The following is a 17,413-nucleotide window of genomic DNA, read 5'->3' as shown; positions in this document are numbered from 1 at the left end:
CACAACTTTTTTAGGCAGCACCTTAAATCCTGTTGCTAGCAGTAGGGGGAGCCAGTCACTCTGTCCTAAAAAAGAGAGGATCAAACAAACACTATATGCCTTTTATTATTATATTTTTCTTGTGTTGCTTTTAGCTACTTTAATTTCAGATGAGTGTTTATCACAGCCTTATCAACTGTTTATTTGGTAAGTGTAGGACCTAGTTGAACTTTCTTATTGGTCTATTTACTCATTTACCACCTGGTGACGTCACTAGGCAGGCTAAAACTCATACCCAAACAGGCTGACATTTCAGGCAGTCATTACAAACAGCTCTTACACGTTTTCTCTCTGCCTCGTGGCAAAATGTGTATAATTGCAGGATATTATTCTTAAAGCAGCAACAACAAAAACTAAAACTGTATCTGGATCAGTGAGCAAACTGTGATCGTGGCGGCGCGCGCAACCCTGATCCACTGCTGCTATGGCAACAGCTGTGGGAGGAGTTATAGAAAGAGCAGGTGGGAGTGGCGACGCAATGTGCTACACTACTGAAATGAGAGAGGGAACTGAATAAGTGTGCGACAGCAACCTTTTTACCGGTTTATTCGTTAGTCTCTCCGGCTGTCACTAATAGTGTGCTTGCCACAGATATTGCAACCACCACACACCGGTATACTTTCTGTCTACCGGAATAACTACAGCGTGTATCCAAATGTCCAACTTCAACTGGAAACCTTTCGTTTTCGGCGGTCTGGCATCCGTCACTGCAGAATGCGGTGATTTTTTTTTTTTTTTTTTTACATTTTACTACACATAGGTGTGTGAGGTGGACTAACATTAATTTACTGTCATTGTTTCTCAATTGATGTCTTTCTATCCGTTGTGTAGGTACATTTCCTATAGATTTGACCAAGACGCGGCTGCAAGTTCAAGGCCAAGTGGGCGACAGCAAGTACAGAGAGATTCGATACCGGGGAATGTTGCACGCCATCGGCAGAATATGCAGAGAGGAGGGAATAAGTGCACTTTATTCAGGGTGAGTGTTGACCAGTCTTATGATGATTCCATTTTTATTTTAGTCCTTTTCTGCGTTTTGCACAATTAGCACAGATTAAGCCTAGTTCTAGAATAAAATGCATGTTCAATTCAGATTCACCATTGAAATAGGTAGGAGAATATAACACACTATATCTGGTTTAGATAATACAATGAAAAAAATCAATTTTTTATTGTTGTATCTTTAAAATGAACAAGATAAAACAAACATTCAGATAGGATGATGGGGACAATTTCAGTGAAAAATGAGGGCAACAGTACTTGTGCCCTCATTTTGTGCCCCCCCCCCCCAAAAAATGGAGAAAAAAATATATACATTTACAAAATAACATGGGTAACTATTTACACACTTTCAATATTTGGAAGACCCTCAGTCCTCTATCAAATCAAATTTATTTATATAGCCCTTCGTACATCAGCTAATATCTCAAAGTGCTGTACAGAAACACAGCCTAAAACCCCAAACCGCAAGCAATGCAGGTGTAGAAGCACAGTGGCTAGGAAAAACTCCCTAGAAAGGCCAAAACCTAGGAAGAAACCTAGAGAGGAACCAGGCTATGAGGGGTGGCCAGTCCTCTTCTGGCTGTGCCGGGTGGCGATTATAACAGAACATGGCTGAGATTTTCAAACGTTCATAGATGACCAGCAGGGTCAAATAATAATAATCACAGTAGTTGTAGAGGATGCAACAGGACAGCACCTCAAGAGTAAATATGAACAGTTTAGGGTTCCATAGCCGCAGGCAGAACAGTTGAAACTGGAACAGCAGCAAGGCCAGGTGGACTGGGGACAGCAAGGAGTCATCATGCCAGGTAGTCCTGACGCATGGTCCTAGGGCAAAACGGTGACATTGTTCCTCTTCTGCAGGCACGTTACAGATTATACACAGTGGCTACAACGGTGTCCTCTCCGTTCAAAAAATATTCCTCCACTTGGGAATCGCTAAATGAATCGTCCTACAACACTGTCTCACTTTTCCGATCAATTTCTTCTAAAATTGTGTGTACATCTGTATATCTAGACTTAGATTTAGCTTTCCCTGACTTAGTCGCCACACTGATTGATATATATAAACAGCTGAATCTGCGCGTTTACCAAAACAACGCTGTGCCTAAAATGCGTAGCTCCTTCCGCAATAAAACTTCAATAGCGAATGACTCTCTTTACGCCGGAGTTTACGACATGGGTTGGTCTTCCAACACCCAACCATTGCATACTGCCATTTACCTCAGCTCATTGGCTATCTACCCAGCTAGATTTCAAGACGATCAGTGGTCATTGGGTTAAAATACAGTCAATCAACGAAACAGTGGTCATATCATTGGTGCACAGTGATTTCATTACTTGTCTTCAAATCGGTATCTGCCAGTCAATACGTCCCGCGAAATGGCCCATCAGGTTTGGTTGTGTTACAAACTAGTTGATTGCAATGAAACCAAACATGACTGTAAAAGTCACGTTCTGTGTGGGTTATTTACCTGGAATGTGTCGTAGAAAATGGAATGAGACGGAATTCACTACACAAGCGGTTCACAAAATGTTTAGTGTTAGGCTATAAAAACGGATTTGATCAAACAAAATACCTTTCGTTGTGTAATAATGAGCATTGGGATTGCAAACAGGAAGATCGTCAAAGGTAAACTATTTATTTTAATGCAACGTGATTTTGTTACGCCTGTGCTGGTTGAAATTGTTGTTTATGGGGCTCTATACTCAGATAATCGCATCATATTCTTTCCCAGTAAATACTTTTTAAATCTGACAACGCAGTTGTATTAGCAAGATTCTAGGCTTTCGATACATGTGAGACACTTGTATTTTCATGACTGTTAAATATGACTAATTATGTAGCAATCACCGTATGTTGTGGAATTTCAGCCCGCTACCGGGTTCCGTGACCTTTCAGGTCGGAAAGTCAGAGCTCTAGAAAGGTTCCTGCGTTGGAATTCCAAGTTGCCTGACCGGTTAAAAGATGTTTCCCAGTTGGAGCTAATTTTTTACAGGTTCCCAGTTGTCTTAAATGCAGTTATAATGCTCAGAGGGAGATGGCAACTGTTTCACCTGTGGAAATATATGAGGCAGATATTTCACTGGTTGTATAAATGTGAAGCAGCTGCTTGGTGTTTCCACTCACTTCCAAATATGAACGACATGGATTTTAGCCAACATTCTGCTATATTTCTCATTGGTGAAACATTTGGTCTCAGTACAATTTTCTGTTCCAAACCTATAATATTTTACGAACATAGTGGCAATTTTTGTAGACTTTACTTTCTGCCAAAGGTTTTTTTTAAATTGTGTTTAGGAGTGCAAATGTATATTGAGTTATTGCACACGTGCACTTCAGAGTAGGCGTTCCCTAAAAGGAAATATGCAAATGGGTGTGCCAATAGGATTGCGCTAGCTCGTGCTGGCACTGCCCACCTCCTTGCTTGTTCTGTTCACTGACTAATTTGTTCCCATTCGAAATGACGGGCTGTGGTTTATCTTGGTTTAGTTATAAAGATCTTTGGTATTCCCTTTGAGTCAGAACCAAAAGTCCTCCTTAGTGACCTGTGAATGCATTTGGTCACATGACAGCTCAATCAACAGATCAGGATCAAAATAAAACGGATTGGGAAGTAGGTCCCAATATGCTCTTCTAAGCGTTGGAGGTGAGCAGTCATTATGTGTGTGTTTGTATGACACTTACTGATGCTGTTTTCTGTTTGAAACATGCACAGTTGAGGGAAGGGGGCATGGTTCGCTTTTGAAAGACTCTCCAATAAGAATTCTTTCCTCTGAATCCATTGATTCGGTCACTCATCTGTAGAATGTTTTAGTATTTCCCCTGTGTGCTTACGTTCAGTTTCCCAAACATGTATGTTACATATGCAAGGAGACAAATGTATTTTCATTACACAGAAAGTCAACTTTTGAACATTTATTTTTTTACATTTATTGTGAACAGTTCCTCTCTGAACATGAGAAAATATTTCAAATACATCGCCTCAGAGTGAAATGGAACATTGTCCTGCTCTGATTCTATATCTCCACTTAGTTTTGTGAACAGGTGTGTGTGCAGGGAATGTGGTTTGATGTAGTTTAGTCTTAGTTACCTGCTGCAGTATAGCTCGGAGTTCTGTGCTCCGCTCCTTTGCCGGCAGTTGCCGGCAAATTGTAACATACAATGTGTCCATATGGCAGAGAGAGACGCATTCATAACTAGAGTGCAGAGGCCATCCCGCCATAGATGGAGCCCCATCTGTGCAAAAAGCCTCCACCATTCGATCCAATGGAATTGGTTTTAAGTCAATATAGCCACGCAGCAAACTGAACATCCCCTGTGCCGTTACATCAAGATGACCTGGCCTCCACAATCACTGGACATAAACCCAATTGAGATGGTTTGGGATGAGTCAGACCGCAGAGTAAAGGAAAAGCATGTATGGAATCATGTATTTACCAGAAAAGTTCAATCAAAAATAATTGTATATTCTTCAAAAATAACTGCTCAGCATATGTGGGAACTCCTTCTTCAAGTCTGTTGGAAAAGCATTCCAGGTGAAGCTAGTTGAGAGAAGGCCAAGAGTGTGCAAAGCTGTCAAGGCAAAGGGAGGCTACTTTGAAGAATCTCAAATATAAAATATATTTTGATTTATTTAACACTTGTTTGGTTACTACATGATTCCATATGTGTTATTTCATAGTTTTGATGTTTTCACTATTATTCAAAATAAAGAAAAATCCTGGAATGAGTGGGTGTGTCAACTTTTGACTGGTACATACACATTTTCATATTAGGAGACCCCACATGGGGTCACGACCCCTAGTTTGAAAACTGCAGCAATAAGTGGAAGTCCTCCTTTGATTGTAACTGTTAAGCCTGTTTTATTTACGTCATACTCACGCGTTGTGTGTTTCTGTGTTGCAGTCTCGCCCCTGCAATGTTGCGCCAGGCATCCTATGGGACCATAAAGATTGGCACATACCAGAGCTTCAAAAGACTACTGGTGGACAGGCCAGAAGGTAAGAGAACGCACACACATCAGGGTTTTAGATCTCATAGCTATTTATTCACCTTGTTACATGTGTCCTAAATCTGTCTGTAGGGTTTGTGTGCATTGCAATGAACACTGACTTGGATATATCTACATCTATATCTCACACACAGTGTTAACTCAAAATGACACAACGACTAGGTTCCAGTTTAACAACGTTACCTAACACAGTACATCGCTGCCATTACACTCAGGCCAGGTCCATCAAAGTGAGATTCTTGCGCAGACTCACTAACAACAGAAATCTAGGGAAACTTAACATACAGTACCAGTCAAAAGGTTGGACACACCTGCTCATTCAATGTGTTTTCTTTATTTTTACTATTTTCTACATTGTAGAATAATAGTGGAAACATCAAAACTATGAAATAACACATGGAATCATGCAGTAGCCAAAAAAGGGTTCAACAAATCAAAATATATTTTAGATTCTTCAATGTAGCCACCCATTGCCTTGATGACAGCTTTGCACACTCTTGGCCTTCTCTCAACCAGCTTCACGTGGAATGCTTTTCCAACCGTCTTTAAGGAGTTCCCACGTGCTGAGAAGTTACATATTTGAAGAATATAAAATTCTATTTGATGTAACTTTTCTGGTAACTACATGATTCCATATGTGTTATTTCATCGTTTTGATGTCTTCACGATTATTCTACAATGTAAAAATAGTAAAAATGAATGGGTAGGTGTTTCCAAACTTTTGGCTGGTACAGTGTGTATGTATGTATATATCTCCCAGTCACTGTTCATTGCGATGTGCACATGCTATAGCTATAAAGTGTGTATACAGTGGGGCAAAAAAGTATTTAGTCAGCCAACAATTGTGCAAGTTCTCCCACTTAAAAAGATGAGAGGCCTGTAATTTTCCTCATAGGTACACTTCAACTATGACAGACAAAATGAGGAAATAAAATCCAGAAAATCACATTGTATGATTTTTAATGAATTTATTTGCAAATTATGGTGGAAAATAAGTATTTGGTTTATCTCAATACTTTGTTATATACCCTTTGTTGGCAATGACAGAGGTCAAACAGAAGTCTTCACAAGGTTTTCACACACTGTTGCTGGTATTTTGGCCCATTCCTCCATGCAGATATCCTCTAGAGCAGTGGTGTTTCGGGGCTGTTGCTGGGCAACACGGACTTTCAACTCCCTCCAAAGATTTTCTATGGGGTTGAGATCTGGAGACTGGCTAGGCCACTCCAGGACCTTGAAATGCTTCTTACGAAACCACTCCTTCATTGCCCGGGCGGTGTGTTAGGGATCATTGTCATGCTGAAAGACCCAGCCACGTTTCATCTTCAATGCCCTTGCTGATGGAAGGAGGTTTTCACTCAAAATCTCACGATACATGGCCCCATTCATTCTTTCCTTTACACGGATCAGTCGTCCTGGTCCCTTTGCAGAAAAACAACCCCAAAGCATGATATTTCCACCCCCATGCTTCACAGTAGGTATGGTGTTCTTTGGATGCAACTCAGCATTCTTTGTCCTCCAAACATGACGAGTTGAGTTTTTACCAAAAAGTTATATTTTGGTTTCATCTGACCATATGACATTCTCCCAATCTTCTGGATCATCCAAATGCTCTCTAGCAAACTTCAGACGGGCCTGGACATGTACTGGCTTAAGCAGGGGGACACGTCTGGCACTGCAGGATTTGAGTCCCTTGCGGCGTAGTGTGTTACTGATGGTAGACTTTGTTACTTTGGTCTCAGCTCTCTGCAGGTCATTCACTAGGTCCCCCCGTGTGGTTCTGGGATTTTTGCTCACCGTTCTTGTGATCATTTTGACCCCACGGGGTGAGATCTTGCGTGGAACCCCAGATCGAGGGAGATTATCAGTTGTCTTGTATGTCTTCCATTTCCTAATAATTGCTCCCACAGTTGATTTCTTCAAACCAAGCTGCTTACCTATTGCAGATTCAGTCTTCGCAGCCTGGTGCAGGTCTACAATTTTGTTTCTGGTGTCCTTTGACAGCTCTTTGGTCTTGGCCATAGTGGAGTTTGGAGTGTGAGTATTTGAGGTTGTGGACAGTTGTCTTTTACTGATAACAGGTGCCATTAATACAGGTAACGAGTGGAGGACAGAGGAGCCTCTTAAAGAAGTTGTTACAGATCTGTGAGAAACAGAAATCTTGCTTGTTTGTAGGTGACCAAATACTTATTTTCCACCATAATTTGCAAATAAATTAATAAAAAATCCTACAATGTGATTTTTCTGGATTTTTTTATTCTAATTTTGTCTGTCATAGTTGAAGTGTACCTATAATGAAAATTACAGGCCTCTCATCTTTTTAAGTGGGAGAACATGCACAATTGGTGGCTGACTAAATACTTTTTTGCCCCACTGTAGATATATCGATGTAAATAAGAGTTGTACAATTTAAAGGTCAAACTGCATTTCAAACAGCAATAATCTAATGAATTCCGGGCATGTGAAGTTATACCTACGATAAATATAAGCCTTACATAGCCATAAGACCTTATAATTATTTTATGAAAACAGTTTAACCTCCATTTTTTGGGGACACACACACTAATCGCTGATCTGGCTTTCAAGTCTATGAAAATGCCCTACCCAGGCATAATGGATATCCACTAATAATAACTAACTTCTTGTATTAGGCTATAGAAAATGAACACGTCTCATTAATCTCTCAAGGCCACGTGCTAGTGATTAGCCATCTAATCTTTATACTGTATTTCAGGTTTAGCAAACTTCAATCTATTTGCTAACTAACAAGGTTGAACAGTTGATTTGTTATGAACACAATGTTCTGTTTGAAAAAGCATATATCAAATGAATTTGATTTATTAAAATGTATTTCCCAGCCCTAAGACTAGGTATGAGAAAAGAAGACTAGGTAGGAGCTATGAGATGCCTTCTGGGGCATATATTCCACAGGACAGCAAAGCTCCTTATGTGCTAGACCCAGAACATGCTACGAGCGTACCTACCCCAAGCTGTGTGAAGGTTGTAGGTCAAGTTAATGTGTGTGACCCAGTTTCTGCTGAGAATAATATCTCCATTATACGCTATTGTAACACGGACACACACATCATAGAGGTAGTGTGTGCGCGGGTGAGACTTAGAGGAACTATAATTCAATATACAAAGACTAGCCTGAATTGAATTTCTCCTCTCTTTCTCAGATGAGACGTTGTTGACCAACGTCCTGTGTGGTGTTCTGTCTGGAGTCATCTCCTCGTCCATCGCCAACCCAACGGACGTACTGAAGGTAATGAGACACACACACACATTTGTAAACGTTGTCAGTAGTTTCCTGGGTATTAGAAGCCAACAGAGACCGGCAGGCTTGATCTCAACAAAATACAGCGTTTTGGCTATGTTTCTTTGTCTCGGAGCATAAGCAGTGATCCTCTCTGGGCCTGCCTAATCCAGCTCAGCCTGAATGCTAGGGGTTTTATACATTAATACGGGATCGGTGTTCCCCCTCCCGTGGGATGGTTGAGCTAACATAGGCTAATGTGATTAGCATGAGGTTGTAAGTAACAAAAAAACATCTCGGGACATAGACATATCTGATATGGGTAGAAAGCTTCAATTCGTGTTAATCTAACGGCAATGTCCAATTTACAGTAGGTATTACAGGGAAATGATGCCATTCTATTGTTTGAGCAGGGTGCACAGTTATGAACTTGAAAATGTATTAATTAACCAATTAGGCACATTTGGGCAGTCTTGATACAACATTTTGAACAGTTATCCATTGGTTCATTGGATCAGTCTAAAATTTTGCGCACACACACTGACATCTAGTGGCCAAAATCTAAATTGTGCCTGGGCTGGAATAATACATTTATTTTATTTATTTAACTTTTTATTTAACTAGGAAAGTCAGTTAAGAACAAACTCTTATTTACAAAAGGGGATGGGGGCTGGGATTAAAAATATATATTTTTAAATATAAATTATAGAACAAAAAAAACCACGACAAGAGACAACATTACATAGAGACCGAAGACGACAACACAGCATGTTAGCGACACAACACGGTAGCAGCTGCAGTAGATATCTCAGATAGGGGGGAGTGAGGCCTAAGAGGGTTTTATAAATAAGCATCAACCAGTGAGTCTTGCGACAGGTATACAGAGATGACCAGTTTTACAGAGGAGTATAGAGTGTGGTGATGTGTCCATTAAGGAGCATTGGTGGCAAATCTGATGGCCGACTGGTAAAGAACATCTAGCTGCTCGATAGCACCCTTATCTGCCGATCTATAAATGTCTTTGTATTCTAGCATGGGTAGGATGGTCATCTGAATCAGGGTTAGTTTGGCAGCTGGGGTGAATGAGGAGTGATTACGATTTAACTTTAGCCTGCAGCTTTGATATGTACCAAGAGAAGGACAGTGTACCGTCTAGCCATACTCCCAAGTGCTTGTACAAATACTTTCTCTTGCATTTCAAAGATGGTACAAAAAAAAACTCATGTTTTTTTACTTGATCTTTTAACAGATCTAATGTGTTATTTTCTCCTACATTCATTTAACATTTTCAGACTTCAAAGTGTTTTCTTTCAAACGATATCATTTAAATGTAATTTTAAGCGGAAAATGAAAAAAGGGTCAGATCCTTAAGAGGTTTTAATGGATTTGAGGGGGTGAAAGTACTTGTAGTTTCTAAATAAGGTTCCTACATTAATTCTATGGGTACAGGGTTGTGTCTGGGGGGGAGGTGGGGGTTGAAGTGTGTATGGGGGGGGGGGGGGGGGGGGTCACTGAGATATTTCTAGACTCTTGCCCACCAGAAATAGCCATATCATGTGGGCGTATGTGTGTTTTTAGGATTTAATTGGGTTGGCTGAAAGTTAGAACAGTGTGTTTTCAAAGGTAGTGTGTTCCCTTTTGCGCTGTGTGTGTGTGTGGGGGGGGGGTCGTTGGTCAAGTGCTTAGCTCTATTCACACACTTAAATAACCCTCTGGACATACACAAGCCACTCAACCAGCTATGCAGGCAGGTTTATATTTCCCTTTAAGTTGGATGAGACTGATCTGCATTCAACACATTAACATTGTTATTGTTATCATTTGTTTGGTCTTAAGAGCATTGGCAAGGCTTTAAGTAGGCCAGAATGCAGAACACAGTGGGTCAGAATGCGAATGAGGACAGCTGGTGAACCCTTGGCACCTTAACATTGTGGCGCTACACACACCTCAGCAGTGTTTCCCCCTAAGCTCTTTGTGGCAGATCGCCTAAGGCCATGTTAAATTGTCATCCACTGCTGATAACTTTCACTAGTCTCTCCTGTCATCTGCATACTGGTTTTCTGTTAATTTGAGATGACCTTTATCCTAACAGTTTTTCCTTCTTGGTTTTCCCAGATCCGTATGCAGGCTCAGGGCAATGTGATCCAGGGAAGCATGATGGGAAACTTCATCAACATCTACCAACAGGAAGGAACCAGGGGGCTGTGGAAGGTAGATGTATGGACACACACAGTTTCTCACACACACACACACTTTTAACCCCCCTCACTCTCTCTCGCTCTCTCAGGGTGTCTCTCTGACAGCGCAGAGAGCAGCCATCGTAGTGGGGGTGGAGCTTCCTGCCTATGACCTCGCAAAGAAACACCTGATTCTGGATTGTCACATGGGTGACAACATTTACACACACTTCTTGTGAGTGACATCATCAATGCTCACCACCACTCCGTTAACTCTCCACAAGAGAGCAACAAATGGCTGCGTAAGACTAGGGAACTTCTGACCCTTTCCCTCTGGTTCCCAGGTCCAGTTTTGCGTGTGGTCTGGCGGGGGCTCTGGCCTCTAACCCCATAGACGTGGTCCGCACACGCATGATGAACCAGACATACGGAGCTGTCACCTACCAGGGAACACTGGACTGCTTACTTCAGGTAGGTAGGCACACCAGGGTTTCTGTTAGCCGGTTATGGCTGGCTTTTTGGCCCAAAGATCAAATAAATTAGCATTGACTAATTGTCCAGGAGAAGGGGGGGGGTGGAATCCCATTATAAAATAATGCTTTTAGTCTGGAAATATCAGTCGATGGAAATACATTTGAATGGTTATGCTTATCGCAGCGGTCTAAGGCACTGCATCTCAGTGCTAGAGGTATCACTACAGACCCTGGTTCAATCCCGGGCTGTCTCACAACCGGCCGTGAACAGGAGTCCCAATAGGGCGGCGCACAATTGGCCCAGTGTCGTCCAGGTTAGGCCGTCATTGTAAATAAGAATTTGTTATTAACTGATTTGCCTAGTTAAATTTAAAAAAGCGGTCTATACGTTAATCTGCCTATTTTAGTGGAATTAAATTGGTGCGTATAGGGCCCTAAATGTACATTTTTCAGTGCAACTTAAAGTTCAGAGCACCAGAAAATATTTTGATTGTGTTGGGCATATATATGCATTCTGACTGTCTACTTTTGAGGCATATGTTGTGCACTAGAAACTAATATGTAACACTGTAAAGACATGAATTTATTGTTAAAGCTAAGTTGTTATGACTCCATGTCATTGAAATTAGAAAGTTATTTGTGGAATATTAGTGTTTTTACACAATATAAAAACCTATTTCCCTAATGAGATGCATTACATAGATAATTATACTCTGTCTCTTTAAAAACGTCAGGTTTGTGATGACGATGTGCGTTCATTCAATGCTATGATTGATCTCCTGAAGAAGCTATCCCTTTTCCTTTCTGTATCCCCATATGTTTGGATATACTGGTAAAGTTACTCGGTTGTTAGCTAGCTAGCCAATGATGGAACCATTTGTTTACACTTTTTAAAGTCATGTTAACGGCCCGCAAATAGTTTTATAAAGGCCCAAAACATGGTTTATGAATGGGAAATGTGATCTGCTATAGGAAGATAAAAATGTTGCTCCGGTAATATGGATCAGAACATTTGACCTGGTGGGCTAGAAGCAAGCCATTTTTGCTGTAGTAGTGGTGCAGCCTTTAAGCTATTGACTCTGCACTCACTTTTTCTCTAGGGCACTCAGAAACAAAGCGAATCCTTATTACAACAGTTATTATCTGGGAGATTTATTTTCCTATTCGCACCGTGCTCCCAAAATTCCTGGATGAACAGCAACATATTTTGTTACATAGAGCTCTGGGTTCATGTCTATTTTCATTAGTTTGTATCTTATTTATTATGAGGCCTGTCTTGCCTAGCCAAAATTATTTTATAGAGACTTCCATATGCCATTAAAACCAGCCTATTTCTCTCATGTTCTACTGGTTTTCAAATCAACTTTTATTTTATTGTCAAATAGCCGAACTTCATTCCTAGTCATATTAGCAACCCATGCTAGTTGCATCTTTAGATCTCCCATATTTCTAAAGATTATTATTATTATTATCTCTTTCACATGAAACCACTCGCATGTGTGGTGTGCTTTTGGCACCTGGGTTTCTCTGCTAATTGCATTATGGAACCAGCATTTGCGCGTAGCTTACTGCCTTGTGCGCATTGCTGTGCTTAAACGATTATTTCTTCACATTATATCAAAATGTTAAGCTAATAGATCTGTTGCATCAGTCTCATTGCTTTTGAATTGATTTATTTTTTGGTGTAACCTAGCCTAACCTAACCTTACTGGTTGTAAAGTTTGGGATCTATTGTCCCATAACTGTCCCAGAGTCTGTTTTGGAATAGGCTATTTATTTCTCACACAGAACAACATGCTGACCAATAGAATAGGGGAACTTTTCTACTATGGGGGATAGTAGATTGACATAGACTAGTGATTTTGCTGTTCGTTACTCCGCTAATATTGGTATTTCTCAAATGTCCGGTAAATAAAAATGCTGAAAGTCAATTTTCCTAACGGAAACCCTGATGAGGACACACCATATGAACCAGGGGTGTAATCATTAGTCTAAACACCTGCAAAACAGAATGTATTGCACAAATTCAGGTAGGTCCCTCCCCGTTCTGTTTTAAGAAGCGTTTTGCAACAGAATTGGCATTATGAATACAGCCCATAGATGCGGGGCAATGATTGGTACAGGGCTCTGTGTGTGTGTAACGTTTTGTCTCTTTAGACGTCGCGGTCTGAGGGCTTCATGGCACTCTACAAAGGCTTTTTCCCCAACTGGCTCCGTCTCGGACCATGGAACATCATCGTATCCTTTCACCTACTCTCAGAAGTGTGTTTATGTTTTCATTTGTGTATGTTTATCTACTGCTGACGGTTTGCACCAGAGTCGAGGTCCATTCCAGTTTAATATCAATCTGTAAAGTTGGTCATGGAGTTTCTTTATAGGAATGCAATTCCTAAATTGACTGGAATTTTGATGGAATTGATCCCAACCTTAGTTTGGACATTCCAATGGCGCCAGAGGGTGGAATCTAATGCCAGCTAACGCAATTATGTAATGCAGTTGCACACACATTACAGCTGCTGTAATAGCAATCCAGTTTCACCTAGGGTAACAGAGAGATCTAGGAGCCAGAATGGTGGTGAGGAAGATGGAGGGTAAGGAAGAGGGGGAGGAAGAAGGGGGTGGGGGAGAGAATTAAACGGGAAGGGTTTAAGTTTGGAGAGTGGCCGGGTCCCTTTGGTGCATTAAGAGAGGGAAAGGGAAATAAGATTTGAGGGAGAACCATAGGGGGAGAGAAATCTGTTCCCTGTGGCATGATGAGGCTGGTTTACAGTTGGTCTGTAGACAGATGTCTCAGTGATATCATCTACGAGTATAAACCCAAAATGATAGCCTCTGCATGACCTCCAAATAGCCTACTTTTATTATTTTATTCATTATCCACCAACATTATTTACAATTTACAAAAAGTCACGGAATAAAAGTAAATTGTCATCTGAGAATTTTACAACTCATGCACCGTCTTGTCACAGGTGGATTTGGTCTTGTTGCTGTAGCAGCCCAGTAACCACAACGGATGTTGCGACAGTCGCACAGACATGAACTTTTTTCATGTCTATGCAACAAGGAAACCGACGGTCTACAGACATTCCATCGGAGTATAAATTAAATGTTTTGAACAGCGACACTTGTTACATTCTAATTAATTATCTACAGATATGGCATTAGAACAAGTATAAACCGCCCTTTAGAAGAGTGGGCCTATAGATTGGGCAGAGGTAGCAGCTATAACTAAACCTCAGCCATGTGATTATTACATTGAGGTAACCAGGGGATCACAGAAGGGGGCTAGGAACCTGTAACCAGGGGAGCTAGGAACGGGTAACCAGGGGATCACAGAAGGGAGCTAGGAACCTGTAACCAGGGGAGCTAGGAACATGTAACCAGGGGATCAGAGAAGGGAGCTAAGAACCTGTAACCAGGGAAGCTAGGAACGGGTAACCAGGGGATCACAGAAGGGAGCTAAGAACCTGTAACCAGGGGAACTATGAACGGGTAACCAGGGGATCACAGAAGGGAGCTAGGAAACTGTAACCAGGGGAGCTAGGAACCTGTAACCAGGGGAGCTAGGAACCTGTAACCAGGGGAGCTAGGAACCTGTAACCAGGGGACCTAGGAACGGGTAACCAGGGGATCACAGAAGGGAGCTAGGAACCTGTAACCAAGGGATCTAGTAACGGGTAACCAGGGGATCACAGAAGGGAGCTAGGAACCTGTAACCAGGGGAGCTAGGAACCTGTAACCAGGGGAGCTAGGAACCTGTAACCAGGGGATCACAGAAGGGAGCTAGGAACGGGTAACCAGGGGATCACAGAAGGGAGCTAGGAACGGGTAACCAGGGGATCACAGAAGGGAGCTAGGAACGGGTAACCAGGGGATCACAGAAGGGAGCTAGGAACGGGTAACCAGGGGTCACCGAGGTGAGCTAGGAACGGGTAACCAGGGGTTACCGAGGTGAGCTAGGAACGGGAATGGAAGTCTACAGGGTGGAGTGGACGTGGTTTGTTTGGGATGTGTTATGTTCCTAGCAAAGCTCCTGCACGGAGAAGGATGTTTTTATTTTTTATTTCTCTCTTTCTGTGCCTTGTCCTTAACTCCTCTTTAGTTCTTTGTTACCTACGAACAGCTGAAGAAGATGGAGGTCTGATGGAGAGAATGAAATGTAGCGCTGTGGAAAAGAGGAAAGAACTCGGCCAGAGGGGAAAGAATGGACCAAAAGAGGGGTGGACGTATCCTGTCTAGCCTCCCACTTCTTGTCTGGGTGGAGTTGACCACGCCCCCTCAGACACATTTCTCCTTTCTGATTGGCTGATTACGTATTGGCGCTCTGGTTGGTTGGGAAAGAGGAAGTGAAAGTTGCGGTCAATTGCACCATCAGAAAGCAAGGTGACGCAAAGACCATAATTTTGAAACTATGGCCCTAAATGATGTATTTATTATTATGTTTTGAATCTGTCGAGCCTCAACCGCTGGTATCATATAAACACACAAGACAAGGACAAATGTGGGTTGTGAGTTGGGGTTTTGTTACTACGATGATATATTCCTATTTATCCGGACCTTTGCAACCGAGGAAATTTATATGACCGGACCTTCTAAAATAGTACTGGAGTACCCCTGATGTACAGGATCTCAAATAATGTTAAAAGCAGTCACTACTTACCTCAGATTGTATGGATTTCAGATGCCTTGGTGTGCGTTCTCTGGTTGCAAGAGGAACTGCCAAAAGAAGCTGTGGAAAAGACTTAACTTTGCCATTTACTCAAGGACTGGCCACTTTCTGAAACCCTAGATGTCTGTGCAGCCACTGGAGAGCTTATATTTGTTATGATGGTTGGCTGTGGGTTTGGATTTTATATGTCAGAGTATTTTCTAATTATAGAACTGGGTTGGTAGGACTTTTAATGGGGCTAGTTGTATAACCAGCTTAAGATCAGAGGTCAGGTGACCACTAACTCTCTCCCACACACACTTAATCACACACACCATGGCACATAGGTTATTCATGCCAGGGTGAATTGGCTCAGTGTATTGACTCAGTCATGTGGGCACCCTTAGAACAAACTTTCTTCATTTCAGGGTGACCTGGCACAGTGTATGAATGACCTACACACAGTTAATGGGGACGGTGTGTACGAACTATTCTGGGTTCATATTATTAATACACTCTGGACAGCCTGATTGGCACGCCGCCCCTTACGTCATTTCAGGACCCCTATCTCTGACACACACGCGGAGCCCCAGTTCTTACTCTGTCACAGCAGCAGAGACTCCATATTATATCCCTGTTCAGGTCGAGGTGTCCAATCCAACCTATTTAACCTTTATCCTTTAACCTTTATCCTTCCAGAGAGACCTGCCTGTAGTCTGACCTGGCCTATGCAGTAACAGGGAAGTGAATGTCAGAGATGGCTGTTGTATATTTAGCCATTGCACCTGACTACCAATGCCATTCTGTGTGCTGGTGTTGTTGTTTTGCCATTTTATGATCCCAAGACACAGGACAAATGTACATGTCAACTAACTGTTAATCCTCTATTACCCTTAATTTCTTCTACTTTGTTCTTCACCATTATCAGTTAGATCGTTTGGAGGTGAGCTTGCTAGTTCTTTTTTCTTGAGTTAAGGTTGAACCTCGGAGTGTGTTCATGTGACAATATGGTTATTGTATATGGTTTGTTTATAGCCCCCAAAGCCTTAATTCCAATGTGTCACTGTCATAGCCCCATAAATACTTCTGTTATCCTGATTTAAAGCAAGGCATACATAAACTTCTGACTGGTCTCTTGTTTTTTTTCAACTGGGAGTAAAGCCCAGTCTATTCACTAGGATGAAACGAAAGCAAACGGGGCAAAATGGGGATGGACTACCTGACGTTAAGAAACGCTTGTTTTTCCATTCCAAAAATGTTGGCTTCAGAGTGCGCTAATGAAAACGACCGTGAACTTGTGATCTGACCAGGAATGTAATGAGCATATAGACTCCGTCCCAGTCTATTGACCAATCCTGTATTGATACCTAGTCTCTAGGAACATGCAAAATCATATGGTGAAAATTCAGTTTATGGCTTGATTCAATCCGTTTTGCAGAAGTTCAGTGCTATAACGGGATTGAAATGTGACTAATTTACGATTTGAACCGACATATGAAGCATTCACTGAATGCACTCTCCATGACCAGGGGAAGATGGCCTTTACATTTCAATCACGCTGAACGTCCATGATCAGTATAGAATCGAGTCCTTGGACTACCAAGGCAATATTGCTTGCTGTCCAATTCTTTCATATCAGCTATGGATTTGTCATACCTGTAATTTCCTGCATGGGAGTCCCACTAGACAGTTACACATTCGTCCACAGGGTGCAGCTGTGTACCATGTCTATGCATAAGCTCTCTATTGCAGACACATTTTTACACTCAGGACCCAAAATATAGCACCGCCTTGTTTTAAAA

The 17,413-nt window shown here is 41.7% G+C and overlaps 2 protein-coding genes across 2 annotated transcripts in view; one reads left to right on the top strand and one right to left on the bottom strand.

The window, feature by feature from the left end:
- LOC110530640 (rho GTPase-activating protein 45) overlaps positions 1-15,789 on the bottom strand; it is a 38,469-nt gene extending 22,680 nt beyond the window's left edge. Inside the window, exon 1 of the mRNA XM_090182681.1 lies at positions 15,624-15,789. The gene's annotated coding sequence lies outside the window, so the exon portion shown is untranslated. The remainder of the gene's footprint in view (positions 1-15,623) is intronic.
- Positions 485-16,731, top strand: LOC110530642 (kidney mitochondrial carrier protein 1). The gene is made up of 9 exons (XM_036986278.2): positions 485-758; positions 871-1,018; positions 4,952-5,046; positions 8,237-8,322; positions 10,429-10,524; positions 10,601-10,725; positions 10,835-10,961; positions 13,121-13,201; positions 15,066-16,731. The coding sequence occupies exons 1-9, from the start codon at positions 695-697 to the stop codon at positions 15,105-15,107; spliced, it is 864 nt and encodes a 287-aa protein (XP_036842173.1). The 5' UTR covers positions 485-694; the 3' UTR covers positions 15,108-16,731.
- Positions 16,732-17,413: the final 682 nt, after the last annotated feature.

This window comes from Oncorhynchus mykiss, chromosome 8 (genome assembly GCF_057628025.1).
Source record: "Oncorhynchus mykiss isolate SJ-2025 chromosome 8, ASM5762802v1, whole genome shotgun sequence".
In the NCBI taxonomy this organism is placed as follows: Eukaryota; Metazoa; Chordata; class Actinopteri; order Salmoniformes; family Salmonidae; genus Oncorhynchus; species Oncorhynchus mykiss.
The sequence above is the reverse complement of the archived record's forward strand: the minus strand, read 5'-3'. Positions and strand labels throughout refer to the sequence as shown.

Excerpts from the sequence above, each read along its gene's own strand:
- LOC110530642 (XM_036986278.2), top strand. The coding sequence starts at position 695 with ATGTCCAACTTCAACTGGAAACCTTTCGTTTTCGGCGGTCTGGCATCC. Across the intron at positions 10,525-10,600 it reads GAACCAGGGGGCTGTGGAAG|GGTGTCTCTCTGACAGCGCA; the intron begins GTAGATGTATGG and ends TCGCTCTCTCAG. Across the intron at positions 10,726-10,834 it reads AACATTTACACACACTTCTT|GTCCAGTTTTGCGTGTGGTC; the intron begins GTGAGTGACATC and ends TCTGGTTCCCAG.